The sequence below is a fragment of the Amphiura filiformis genome, chromosome 11 (assembly GCF_039555335.1).
Source record: "Amphiura filiformis chromosome 11, Afil_fr2py, whole genome shotgun sequence".
Lineage (NCBI taxonomy): Eukaryota > Metazoa > Echinodermata > Ophiuroidea > Amphilepidida > Amphiuridae > Amphiura > Amphiura filiformis.
The window spans coordinates 29,823,794-29,837,456 of NC_092638.1; the positions used below are offsets into that span (position 1 = coordinate 29,823,794).

General features: G+C 36.4%; 1 protein-coding gene across 1 annotated transcript in view; it reads left to right on the top strand.

The window, feature by feature from the left end:
• LOC140164700 (ubiquitin carboxyl-terminal hydrolase 22-like) overlaps positions 1 to 11,174 on the top strand; it is a 58,000-nt gene extending 46,826 nt beyond the window's left edge. The window contains exons 7-13 of the mRNA XM_072188054.1: positions 3,436 to 3,538; positions 4,106 to 4,266; positions 5,266 to 5,368; positions 6,151 to 6,277; positions 7,929 to 8,086; positions 9,020 to 9,169; positions 10,139 to 11,174. Of these exons, the coding sequence (XP_072044155.1) occupies positions 3,436 to 3,538; positions 4,106 to 4,266; positions 5,266 to 5,368; positions 6,151 to 6,277; positions 7,929 to 8,086; positions 9,020 to 9,169; positions 10,139 to 10,181 (845 nt within the window). The 3' untranslated portion in view covers positions 10,182 to 11,174. The remainder of the gene's footprint in view (positions 1 to 3,435; positions 3,539 to 4,105; positions 4,267 to 5,265; positions 5,369 to 6,150; positions 6,278 to 7,928; positions 8,087 to 9,019; positions 9,170 to 10,138) is intronic.
• The last annotated feature ends 2,489 nt before the right edge of the window (positions 11,175 to 13,663 follow it).

A 13,663-nucleotide genomic window follows, 5' to 3' on the forward strand; every position in this document is an offset into this window, starting at 1 on the left:
AATATCGTACTGTACATTTGATAGAAGTGGAAACATATCATCATAACAAAATGTGTAAAATTTGGTTGTAATACATGCTTTTGTTTTAAAGATATGGACCAAAAACCAATTTTAGATGCAGTTTAGACCCATCACAAAATATGTTTAATTTAGCATAGGGGAAGATTTCAATGACCACTCCCTAAATAAAGCAATTTCTTTATTTACAAATTTATTATAATTCAAAGGCCTATAATCCACTCCCAAATTGTGTGAAATATGAAGCTCATGCGACGTTCCGTTTTTGAGTTATGAGACAAAAACGAAATTTATATGAAATATTTTACATTCGTCTTGGACAATCAAAGAATTTAATGTTGGCACACTCGGGCATACTAAATGTAAATCGCCACCCCTCTCCCCCAGTTCAATGTTGATGACAGCACTTTTTCCATTGGGCTTTCCAGTCTCCCCAACATTGATTGAGGGGGAATGGGGGAGGGAAGGGGAAAGGAGAAGGTATGTACTTCTCATCAAACATAATTATACTAATTTCACTCAACTATCAGAGCGGCAATGAAGAGTTCCAACATATTGTCAAGGTGTACCAACTATTAAATTCGTTGATTGTAGGTGCAAAATGCATAGCAACAGCAGAAAAATAATACTATACATAATTCCCATTACACATAATTGAACAAGCATGATATTTTCCCTATTTAAGTATTAATTCCTACTTTTTTATAGCCAATATTTACTAGTTTTCATTTATTTCAAGCCTGATTTGGGGCTTTTTTTAGCCCTGCTTTACACTGCTTTACACTGTTTTCCCCATATTTTTGACAAATGATCAATATCACGCCGGTTGAAGAAAGAAAAAAAATAGTATTGATAAACTATGACATTAAGCTATTTCTCCATATTGTCCGTCACCAACAGGGGTTTCCCCAAAGTGGTTGCAATATAATAAAGTAAACAACAAATCACAATTCTATTTCATTGAATACACTTTACTCATATTGACATGAATTAATATTTCAGTGGTACATTGGCAAGTCATGCGATCTTCATAAATAAGCAATCATAGATTTATATGTGTGACCTTTGTTCAACCCGATTTTGTCAAAAAAATTGGAAAAGTAAATAATACTAGTAATAGTGTGTAGTGTATAGAAGCAATGATCTAATATATCAGTTGAACTGGAAATATTGGTGATGCAATGTTTTACATAATGTGGTATTTTATGTTGTGATAAAAGTACATGGAAGTAGATATTGGTGTTTTCTTCCAGTAGCAAATAAATAGCACTCGTTTAGCATGCAGTGCTGTCGTTGATACATTAATTATGACAACATTTATTTTCACAAAATGTGCGGACATTATGTCGAACTTGGGATTTGAATTATTCTGACATGTCGATATTGAAGCAACGTCTTGACTACACCATTCTTAATCTTGCCTTTAGGTTCTAGTTAATTCATCAATTAATATAATATAATATGGATCCCGCATTGGCATTGCAGTATGCATCAACAAGACTGAATATTAAGAAATAAAGAATATAGCTTAACATCGAAAAGCAGTGTTATAATCGACAGCAATTAGATATAATAAAATGCCATCACAATTAATAAAGGAAACATTTGATCAAAAGGTGACACAAGTGATTCCGCCCAGGAATCGAACCCAGGACCTCAGGTTTACGAGTCGTGTGCCTTTATTAACCACTTGGCCATGGGAGGTTCATGATTAGGCAGGTTGAAATTCAAGCCTATAAGTGGTCAATTAATCTCATATCCTCCCTGCAAATAATCCATCCAGCTCTAGGGTCTAAATGTGAGACATAAATTTCTCATTTGTAGGTTCAAATTTTAACCTGCCTAATCATAAAGCTCCTGTGGCCAAGTGGTTAATTGATTAGAAAAGTAATTAAACCTGGACCTGGTATGCAATGATTGGTCACTGCAGTTCACATGATTAGAACATTGAGGGTGTCCTCAGCTAATGTTGTAATATTGCTTTAAAAATATTATTTGATCAAGGTTTTGAGATGGACCTACAAACAAGTGTTCCAGCTATTTCTCTGATATTTTTATTGACATTGTCAGTTTTACGTTAAATTCCAGTTTAGAATCAACAAAATTTTCTTTGAATTTTACACAATTGGCCTCGAAATCTTCCACATCTTTATGGATGAAAATGGTTGAGTGATTAAATTATTTAACTGTTAAATTTGCTTGGAATTCCAACAAACAGAGGATGCTTGCTGATCGATGCAGCAACATCTTCCTCAGTGGGGATATGGATTTCAAATGGAATAGCCCATTTTCAACATATTGCAACCTGTAAAATGCAGGTGAATATTTAATGTGGAAAAAAGCTGAGAAAATATTTTCCTAAAACTAGAGACTTGCTTTGCATGTCAGCATTACAAATGCACAACAGGTCTTCCTGTCAGGCGGGCATAATAACTGGATTGGGCTATTCCAGTTGAAGTCCATACACCCCAAATTGAAGACATGACCTTAATCTCCCACACAGTGGGTGTAGATTTCAAATGGATTTACCCATTCAGGTAACCCCATTTGAAATTAACACTCCCTGTGTGGAAGATTTAGGTCATGTCTTCCATAAGGAGTGTAGATTTCAAATGGAGTCACTCATTCAGGTAACCCCATTTGAATTTCACACTCCCTGTGTGGAAGATTAAGGTCATGTCTTCCACAGGGGGTGTATGGATTTCAACTGGAATAGTGCATTGCATAAGGATGCACACAGCCTGTCAAGAAACAAATTTATATTTAATTCAATATCGCCATTAAAATGCATCAAATTTCTCGCCAGTCAACGTCCCCACAGACATTGTCCATCCAGTGCTTTCCTGCTGATTGTCTTGTAATACTAGCAGCATAAAAAATAAGAAAATGTGTATGAACTGGATTTCTATTATGCAGGATAAGGGCTGCCTGAGCAAGCTTGCTCTGGCATTTTATTATTCAGAATTGATAGAATTATGACAAATGTTATATTGTATTGCATTCTAGAAGAGATACTAAATTTAGTTTGACCGCACAAGGATTGTGATTAATTGCAGTCAATTACTGATTTTAAACAGCAGAATACAGTATTCTTAAGAAGCATTAGCATACTGAGATATTGTGGTTTTCCTTATTCATTGTTTCTTCCTTTTTCTTTCCAATTTCCTTTTTCTTTTCTTTTTTCCTTTTTGTTTTTTCCTTTCTTTTTTTCTTTTCTTTCTTCTCTCTCCCTATTTTCTTTTGTATCTTTCTTTCTTTCTTCCTTCACCGTTTCTGTCTCTATTTCTTTTACTCTTTCTTTCTCTCTCTCACATTAAATTTAATTTGACCATGTTTTGACTTCATCTGTTAATTTATTTAGAGCCCTTATTTATCTATCTATTTTTCTATTTATTATTTTGTTTGTTTTTCTTTCAGGTCACAATGGAATAGCAGGGAATAATCCTCATCACTGTACCTGTATCATAGACCAAATTTTTACGGGAGGGCTGCAATCAGACGTCACATGCCAGGCATGCTGGTATGTTAATATTGTTAATGTTCTACCAGTAAGTTGGAAAAATGCTATTTTAGCTCTAAAAGATCTAGTCAAAAAGACTGAGCATACTAGTATAAATACGGAAGCGGCAGGTGATGCATCGCAAAAACTTCAGATTACCCATAGCTTTTCAAAGTGATGCAGCACAATCACTCGGTGATCAAGTATAAATTCAACTTAACCCTCGCATTAGCCCTAACTCATAACCCTCATTCTAACCCTAACCTATAACTTAAACCCTGAACCTAATCCTAATGCAACTACTGATTCTTACCCTATCCTCAACCAGTGGCGGTGCCATGGGGGAGGCAAATGCCCCAGTCAGAACTGTTGCCCCCCAGTAAAAACCCAAATTTCCACAAAATTTTGCACAAAATTTGTTGATCCCCCCCCCCTGAAATTTACTTTCTCCCCCAACCCTATAATACCCTAAACTTAAATTAAACCACTTTGGGACTAATAACCTTTCACTCCAATATTTCTCCCCCATTTTTAATGGATTTCATCATTTTCTTTATTAATGTATATTATTTATCTATTTTGTTGCAGTGGTGTGTCCACAACAGTGGATCCGTTTTGGGACATCTCGCTAGACCTGGGTCCCTCAGGGAGTCATTCCACAGGCAATACCTCATCTGCTGCTACATGTAGCAGTAGTAGTAATAATCATCCACCTCCTGATATAGGCAATGATAATAGTAGCTCATCAGGTGAGTCTCATTTTGTTTGTTTTATTCGGTCCTTGTAGAAACGGGTCCTTTCGTAGAGAAACAGGCATCAGTCTTGATGAGACGTTGTCCAGGTCATACTGCGGAAGGTGGGCATGTTACCTATTGGGGTCGACAATAAGCGAGGGGTGCATTAGCGAACTCAAAAGTGTATAGATAAAAAAGAGATTACGGGCGTAAGCTCTGACAAGTTGAGCACTCTGTGTGCACTCAGATGAGCGATGTCGCCAGGTCCGAATGCTGTACCGACGTCAGCTAAATTAGGCTTAGAGGGCACAGGCATGGAACATTCCAGTCTAAATGTGTTATTAATCTATGGTCCAGGTAAACAGTAGACCCACCCACCTACTTTTAAAGCTTGTTTCTTGTTCTGGCTAGTTTTAATTTGACCAACAGCTAAACACAACCCATCCAAATGATTCAAATAATTCAAATATGAATTACAAGGCCTTAAGATGAGGGAAAGGCATAATATTGCAGGCCAATATTGTTAGAAATTTTGTTGTAGCATCTGGCCTGTCATAGATTATTTAGCTTTGGGGAAGTGAATAGCGTAAGTTTCATAGGAGACGTTTTGTTTAGAATTGTTACCAATTCATGTCAATCTCTTGAAAGTTGCAATGTGCATTGCTATATTTATACCATTTTTCACCCTGATGTTGAAGCAGCATCTATGCGGCATCTTTAAGCGTGTGTGTACACCAGCGTTTTGAGCGAACGCTAGCAATTTGAGGCTACGCTCAATGAAATGCGCACTGACGTCACTACCACATCAGTTTGAAAAATGGTATAGCATCACTGAAACTTAAATGCTGTACGTGTGTGGTGAGTAACTAATTCACGAAATAAATGTATGGCATTGGCTGGATGGAATAGAGATCTAAATTGCTAGCTAGCTTTTGATTTAGTGTTTCTGTCTAAATAAACTTGAGTCAATTCCATTTTATATGTGATCATGTACTTTGCCATATTTTGTTTCAGGTTCCAGTACTAGTAGTTATAGCGTTCACAATGGGGACACCGGTCTCATGTCACCAACAGGCTTTGATGATGTTCCCTCATCATTAGATGACTGTCTTAGAAGGTAAGAGAACAAAATATCGGTTTTATATTGAGGTTGGATGAGAGGATGTTTTGTCATCACCTTGGTCTGGGGCGGACATTTTAAAAATTAATTTAGAAGAGCAGCAACGACACCACTTGCATTACATTCCAGATGTTAAATCTACATCATATGCAAAATTTGAGGAAAAATGAACGAGGCTGGTTTATTTTAGGGCCATTTGTCTATAACTGGTCTTTACATGTAGCCCTATGGAGAGAGTGCCCGTTGAAGGCGCTATAACCCCCATTTTAGGAACAAAATGTGATTAAAAAAAAAATGGCCTCGTGTGAATTTTCTAAAATTTTCAAATGAACATGTAGAAATATAATCAAGTAGTTGCCCTACCTGCTCTTCTCCGAAAAAATAAAAAGTCCTATACCTCAATGATAATGAAACCTAGGTGTCATATGAACACAAGAAAACTAAAGTAAAATGTGATGGCTGCATTCATGTTTGAATTTGGACATTACATGACAGGGACTAGTGGAGCACAGTCAAAAAGCACATTGCAAATGCAAAATCAAAAATATTCACACAGTGGAACAGTTTTAATAAAATATTAGTATTTAATAAAGTACTTGCAAATCAGCAAGGAAATAAATGGAGGAATGTTGAAAAGTGTCAAGATATCACATGGCCTGCTTCAACATGTCGGAAAGAAGCAGAGAGCTTGATGTAGATAGCACATGTTGTCTTAAAATGTCATTTCCGGGGTTTATGTAAGAAGAAAGGTTTTATAATCGTTTACAATATCATTTCAGATTTACGAGACCAGAGCATCTAGGAAGTGGTGCAAAAATCAAATGTAGTACATGCCAAAGTTACCAGGAGTCGACCAAACAGCTCACCATGAAGAAATTACCATTAGTAGCATGCTTCCATCTAAAGGTAAAGTGATTGTTGTAAACCAAATCAATACATTATATTGGTGCAACCAATATATTAACCAGATAATTATAGGCTTTTCCAATCCACACTACCCATGTGGAAGATTTAGCCAAAGACTTCCACAGAGGGAGTATGAGTTTTGAATAGAATAGACAGTTGGGTAACTTCCATTTGAAAAACGTACGTCAGTTGTGGAAGATATAGGTAAACCCATAACTGGGGGGGGGTATGGGTCTCAAAATGATTAACCCTGACCAATTACATTTGAAAACCATTCTCCCCCTGTGGAATATATTTCCAAAATCTTCCACAGGGGTAGTGTGGATTTTAACTGGAATAGCCTAATAAAGGCTCAATGCAACATTGCCTCATCTCCAATTTTGTCTAAAGTAAGATTTTGGTGCCAAAATTTGCAGAAAATAACAGGATTTCCAGTGACAACAAAGACTCCAACCCCAATAAAGCCTCAGACCAGTAAAGCATAGCCTTTATACAAAGGAATGTGAGGCCAGAATTTTTTCAAAACAAATACAGAGATGCCAACCCTCCCTATTTTTGGAAACATTTTTGTCCATTTTGATACCCGAATTTGGCAACCTCCCTATTTCTGACACGTTATGTGCCATTGAAGTTGCATGTAATTTTGAAAACCTCCACATTTTTTGTTTGGATCCACCCTATTTTCTGGATGTTAATGTTGGCATCTCTCCAAACATCTCAAAATGGAGATGAGGATTGATATACTGAGCCTTCAATTAATTTGGTAATACTCAAGATTTCAAGAGGACTCGCATAAACATCTCTGCCAGAAGCATAGAGCTTGATATATGTAAATGAGTCGGTATTCCACACAAGATTGTTTACACAATATGACTCGTCAACTTTTCATATAGATCTGTCATAAAAGTTTAGTTTGATTAACCCTAACCACCTGGAATACAACAAAACACTACAGCATAAACGGACTACAAGCGCAGACATCCTTTGTGATGCAATTGCACAATCATCCGAGCACACATATACACACGAAAACGCTGGCCGAACCAGCGCAACCCTTATGGTTTGCTGCTATTGGTTTTGTCCTCCGCACTTGAGGGTTCCGTACATATGGTAGTTTGTAACCTTAGTCTGATATATGATAAGTGTTTTTCAGCAAATGTTGCAAATAAAGGGCAAAAATATTTAATTGTTGATAACAAATAGACTCGTGTGGGTCTTAATAATGCTCACTGTAATAAGAGTATTTGTGACACGATTTGGTCCATGGGGGCCAAAGGCAGAAAATTTGAAATTGAGATAAAGGTAAAAATATGGAGTAAAAAACAAAATACATAAGAAAATAGACATCAAAAAACTTCCCAACTTTAGAACCAAGTATGCTAGACCTTTGGTGCTTTCAGTAAATGATAGCCTATTCTATGTATAATGTAATAATTACAGTAACTCAATCTTCAAAAATGCCTCCTTTGGCCCCCCATGGACCAGATTGTGTCGCATTTAGAAAACTGCTGCCAGTAAACCCCTACTGTGATGGTGTATCTTGGCTAGACTGGTGTGTCTTGACCTGGAAGTTCTCATTTCCCCTTATTTGCAGGTATGGACTAAAGTGTCTGTTTACGTGATGTAACTTTTTCCCTTTTTTTATTTGCAGAGGTTTGAACACTCCACAAGATTCCGCAAGAAAATATCGTCCATCATCTCATTCCCCCATGAGCTAGACATGACTCCATACATGTCCACTCACCGACGTGCCAACGGGTGGCGAGGGCACACGCAATCCCCAAGTATCACTTCTACCTCAGACAACAAGTGAGTATTATTGACCATTTGCACAGTCATCTCAAACGAGGCTCTACTTGCAGAGTGTTAGGGGTGTGTGTACGACTTTAACAGACATGTTTCAGTTACAGTGTACGCTTTGCAAAAAGTCTTCTGGCGTGTTGCTAGAAAAGCACGAAAAATTCAAATGCACTTTTCGTGCATGGAGAACCTCCTTTGGTGGGAGTAAGATGGAGACTCCATGTGCAGGATCAAATAGCACGATCTTTGCATAACTGAATTTAAAGCTAACCTTACTGTTGTGACATGATCATGTGCTGAATATTTTTAAAAATGTAACATCAAAAACTGTATGTGTGTGAGGCCTTTGACTATTGTGTTCTCATTTGGGAAACAAAGGCCTCACACAGTATTATTACTGTGCGTCCACGCTTGCTTTGTAATGGTGCATCTGAAATTATAATACCTATAGCATCACAACACATAGCAATATCGCACAGGTAAATCAGCAACATGGGTTTGTGAACTTAACACGGTTTGGAAATAAGCTCTTCAATACCTGTAATTGACGCAAATCTCATCAGCTGTCTTTTGGAATAACATTTTGATATTCACAGATGCGAACATTTGCATGCATTATTCTCATAAAGGTCCCCACAGTAAAGTTTGGCTTTTATAAGGCAGAAAAAATAAGACTCATAACACCGTGTATATAATTGAATGCACACAGTTGGGCACAATGTTTACGCTAGTTGTGTGTTGCGTAATGTGTGACTGGCGCACGCTTATGTGAATTTACGCGAGCGTGATTTGGAACTTATTGATGCGTGCAGTGACAAAAGTCGAATAATTTCCGCCTTATATAAGCCAAACAAACTTTAGTAGGGTACAACCATCATCAATCTTCTTGTTGCATTGAATTAACTACAATGTCATGCATCATTTTCTTTATTCTGTTTTTAGGTATTCACTATTTGCAGTAGTCAATCACCTTGGAACGCTAGAAGCAGGTCACTACACATGTTTCATTAGGCAACACAAGAATCAGTGGTTCAAATGTGATGATGCAACAATCACCAAAGCCTCTGTACATGATGTTCTACATAGTGAAGGGTGAGTATCTGGCAACATGGTACCTAATGGGGGCTGGTTCAGTCATTTATAAAATTTAAGGCAATATTCAGAGATTTTGAGGAGGTCTTGATGTAGCCAAATGGGTATAATTTACTATGATCCCAACAGGGGTCTTGGGAAGGCACTTAATGACAATAGGCTCCACAGGATGTGCCAAAATTATGTGTTTCTTATTGGAAACTTTTGAGTTGAGTATATGAAGAGCTTAGTTTCAAAACCCCTTACATCCACTTGCCCATTTTGAGAACACATCAAAAATCATCAAAAAAACACTGATATATGGGGGATTTCAACAAAAGCAGTTTTTGGCGGGTTGCTCATCCTACCCAAGCATCCCGCCAAAAACTGCTTTTGTTGCAAACATATATCAGTGACTTTTTGATGATTTTTTGATGTGTTCTCAAAATTGGGCAAGTGGATGTAAGGGGTTTTGAAACTAAGCTCTTCATATGAAGGGTCTCCATGAAGCCAAATTTGTGGAAAACTTGTTCAACTTAAAATATTGTTGTGAAACGAGAACGGTGGCTCAAATATGGGTATGCAATATTCACAAGCCAGTGTACATGCCATTCTCAACATGGCAATAGCTGGAGTTGGTTCAAGCTTCAAACTATTTGTTGGGCAGCACAAGACTAGTGAATCAAACATGCAATACATATGCACAATAGCCACTGTACACGACTTCTCCATATACAGGTACCCAAAGGCGATACACTTTTATGGATTCAGTATATCAATGCACTGAAATTATTGACTGGACTGAACAGAAAAACTTAAGCCTGTGAAGATTAGGACCTCTGTTGGGATTTGACTGTAGAATGATGTTGTGGGTAAATCACTGCGCTTTTTGGGTCATTATAGCAACAGTACATGTATACTTATTTACTTGTGATTTTCATGATATTTACTATAAATGCTTTTATTTTTCTCTTTTTTCTTTCAATACAGGTACCTATTATTCTACCATAAGCGGATATTGGAATACGAATAACGACGGTATAAATCTGTCCTATGAAAATTAAAGACACTGACTACTACATTAGAAATCAAGGAATTATGTACTCTTGATATTACTGTTCGTCAGAAACTCCAACGACGGATGCAATTTTTTTTCTACCTTGTGTGTGATACATTTAACTATATCATAGGGAAAAACTACAGTGTGTTCTGTCTTGCATGGTTCACGACCTCCTGTCCTTGGAAAAGAATTTCCAGTGTTTTCAGTGGAAATACGTTTGGGGAACCGGCCATCATGTGTTGACGCAGTTTGCTGCATCAAACAACAGGGTTTTTGCTTGTACCAGCTTGTTTTGTTTCTTGACAACATCGTTGGGCATGAAAAACTCCTATGTACTAGTGACCCTTGAACATGTTTAAAACAAAATTGCGAAGAGGTTTTGCTTTAAGCATGTTCAGGGGCTAATGACACATAGGAGTTTTTTCCTGCCCAACGATGACAATCTTCCTAGAAAATGTTTAGATGACCTTATGTATCCTTCCTATATCGCTGTCTTCTTGTGTCTTGTCTTGTTCAGTATGACACCGTATGAAATTTTGTAAGCGCCCATATTATAGGTGATGAAAAGGAAATGGAGCCGTCCGTTTCATAGCATGCAACTCCAAAACTTGTGTGGATACATACATATCCCAAAAGAAATGCTACTTTTGCCAAAAAAATGTTGTTTTTATTTTAAAATGTTATGAAATGTTATCACATTATCTTAAGCATAGGTTGTCTTTTATGTGATACAATTCAGCAGAATTCCAAGAAATTTAATACTACCGTGGTTGACTTGGGCATGGTTTTACAAAACGTGTTATTGCCCAATGCGCCATATCATATCAAAGTTTAGTATCAGGGTTTTATATCTGCTTTTTTTTTATTATTAAGGGGGACATCCTGTCAGAGATATTGTTTTGGATAGGCTTTTACGATGGGAGTTCACAACAATAAGACAGTTGTGAGGGGAAGGTCAAGGGACTACAAATTTATTAAAATGATACAAAACAAAAACCCAGGATTGGAACTAGATCCTTTGTGGGACAACCTGATTAAGAACAGAGACAGGAATTTTACAACTTGGGTGACATCACCCACTGTGATGTCTTCCAATCAGGTTGGTCAGTAGCCATTATCAAGAAACTTAAGAGCTCATTATGAGGAAGTTACTCAAAAGCGCTCTCAGTTAGCAAAATTTTGTTGGAAGTCTAATTTTAAATATTCTTTAAACAAAAACAGTCTACATAAGTGATTAAAAATTTTTTTGCAATATACTTCTGAAGGAAATTTAAGCTTATGGGATGTTAGGTGAATTAATAATTTGTTGTGCCTTTACATGGATAGGTTCCATATGGTACACTATATTCTGTGCAATGCTTGAAACACACAATGGTAATTTTACACTGATATAAAAAGTTGATCAATATTAGCTATATTGATTGATATTGGTACAATCAAAGTTGGAAACAAGAAATTAGTGTATGTTATTATCTTTCATAATATAAAAGCACAAGTTGGTATCAAAAACTTTTCTACCTGAACTCCTGAAGTCATGGTAATTTATCTCAAACTATGAAACTTGATTCATATTATTAGTAATATATGTGACAAATCTAAACATGTCGTAAAAGTAATTACTCCTTTTTATGGAAGACAATATATCTCTAAATCTGTACATCAGATCTGTGCAGCAGATTTTCAGTAAAACAGCAAAATGAAGCCTGCTTATGATCTTCACATTTGATACCTTATTTGTGACAATATTCCAAACGTTGTTGCTTTGGTGGTTTTTTGACTGAAAATGATGCAGATTCTAAAGTTTTGCTTGAACCCATTGAAAAGTCTATCATACAGAAAATATCATATTGCATAATAAGCTTTTCAATGCAACCTTCTAAACCTGCAACTTGTGCACTGCAAAGAGGCACCATGACAATAGGTGCTATTTCCACAAATATGTGCCCATCCACCACAAACTGGTCGTAAAGTCGGCATTTTCCATTTTGAGATACAATCAAAAACAGTAATTGGATTTCTATGTTGAATATACTAGGAATTTGACCTTTGCTGAACTATAACTTCACTTCCAGATGTCCGATGAAGCTGGTCGAGGTGTCATTTTGAAGCTGAAAGTAAATTCTTTCAAAAACAGAAAATGATCTAGAGCCGACTTTACCAGCACTTCGTGGTGGATGGTCACATATAAGCTCTCAAAATGTGCAAACAATTTGGTTGGTTTTGGTTTTTTGCAGCCAAGCTGAAGGGTAGTTACATGTACTTTTGGTGATGCATGTATTACATGTATATGTATATGTGATTGTACGAGAGTAAACAAACAAAAACCTGAAGTGATTTGTACTGAGCTTGATGTTTAACATATATAAATCTGAAAAATTTTCCATTTTATAGATCATCAACAAAAGTACATTGTATCAAAAACAGCAAAGTTGTACGGTTTCAGCACCTGAAAGTAACTTGCATATCAATTGTTCAATTTCATGAAAGGAAAGAGATGTTTATTATAAAGCTGTGATGTGTTCTGTGTCTATAGTATTCTCATACCAAAGCCAAAGTTCACATTATAACTGATTTTACCTAATAAGGCTGATTATACATTTTAACATGTGCATGGTTTGTTATATCAGTGATACTCTGCAGTATATTATTATACTCTAAAATAAGTCTATCCGCCGTAGAGATAGTGATGTCGTGGATTTATTAACAAAGCGATAGGTGAAAACGATTTTTAAATGTATTGCCTTGCACTTTAAGTAAGCCGCACTCATCACCTTTCATGTCTGTGCATGTATGCAATCATAGATTGAATACCGCTCTTTTCGAAGACACTAATTGTACAGGTGTGAGTGAAAAGTACATTGATGTGAAATTTCCATAGAATTACGGTCCAGGTCTTTACGCCTATCTTTGATAGTTACAGCTTACGTCTAGTGCAGGGTAATACATTCAAAATTGTTTTCACCTATTGCTATGGTAATTAACACTATACTTCTATGGCGAATTAAATATGAGTCAAAATATCTATATTTTGAAACCTAACTTCTCTTAAATTCTTTGTATTTTTGAGGAACTGGTTTACACTGTAAGCATGGTATCTAAAAATATATTTAACTGCATTCATTTCTAAATGTGTCAAAAAGAAAATATTATATATATGGGAGATGATCTGATCCGGTCAGACTGAAGTCGGCAATAATAAAATTGAGATATAAGCAAAAATAAGGTGCAAAAACAATAAGAAACAGAAATGGATGTGTAAAAAAGTTCACAACTTTAACCTTATGCCAGCTCAGGGACTTGCAAATTTTAACATCAAGAAGCACAGGTACTGAGCAATTAGTAATGGGAATAAATCATTTTTCAAAATTTCTGACTTCGATCTGATTGGATGAGATTGTGTCATATATTATGAGTAGTTTTTCTGTGACATATTATGTCTTGGTTCTTCTGCTTGA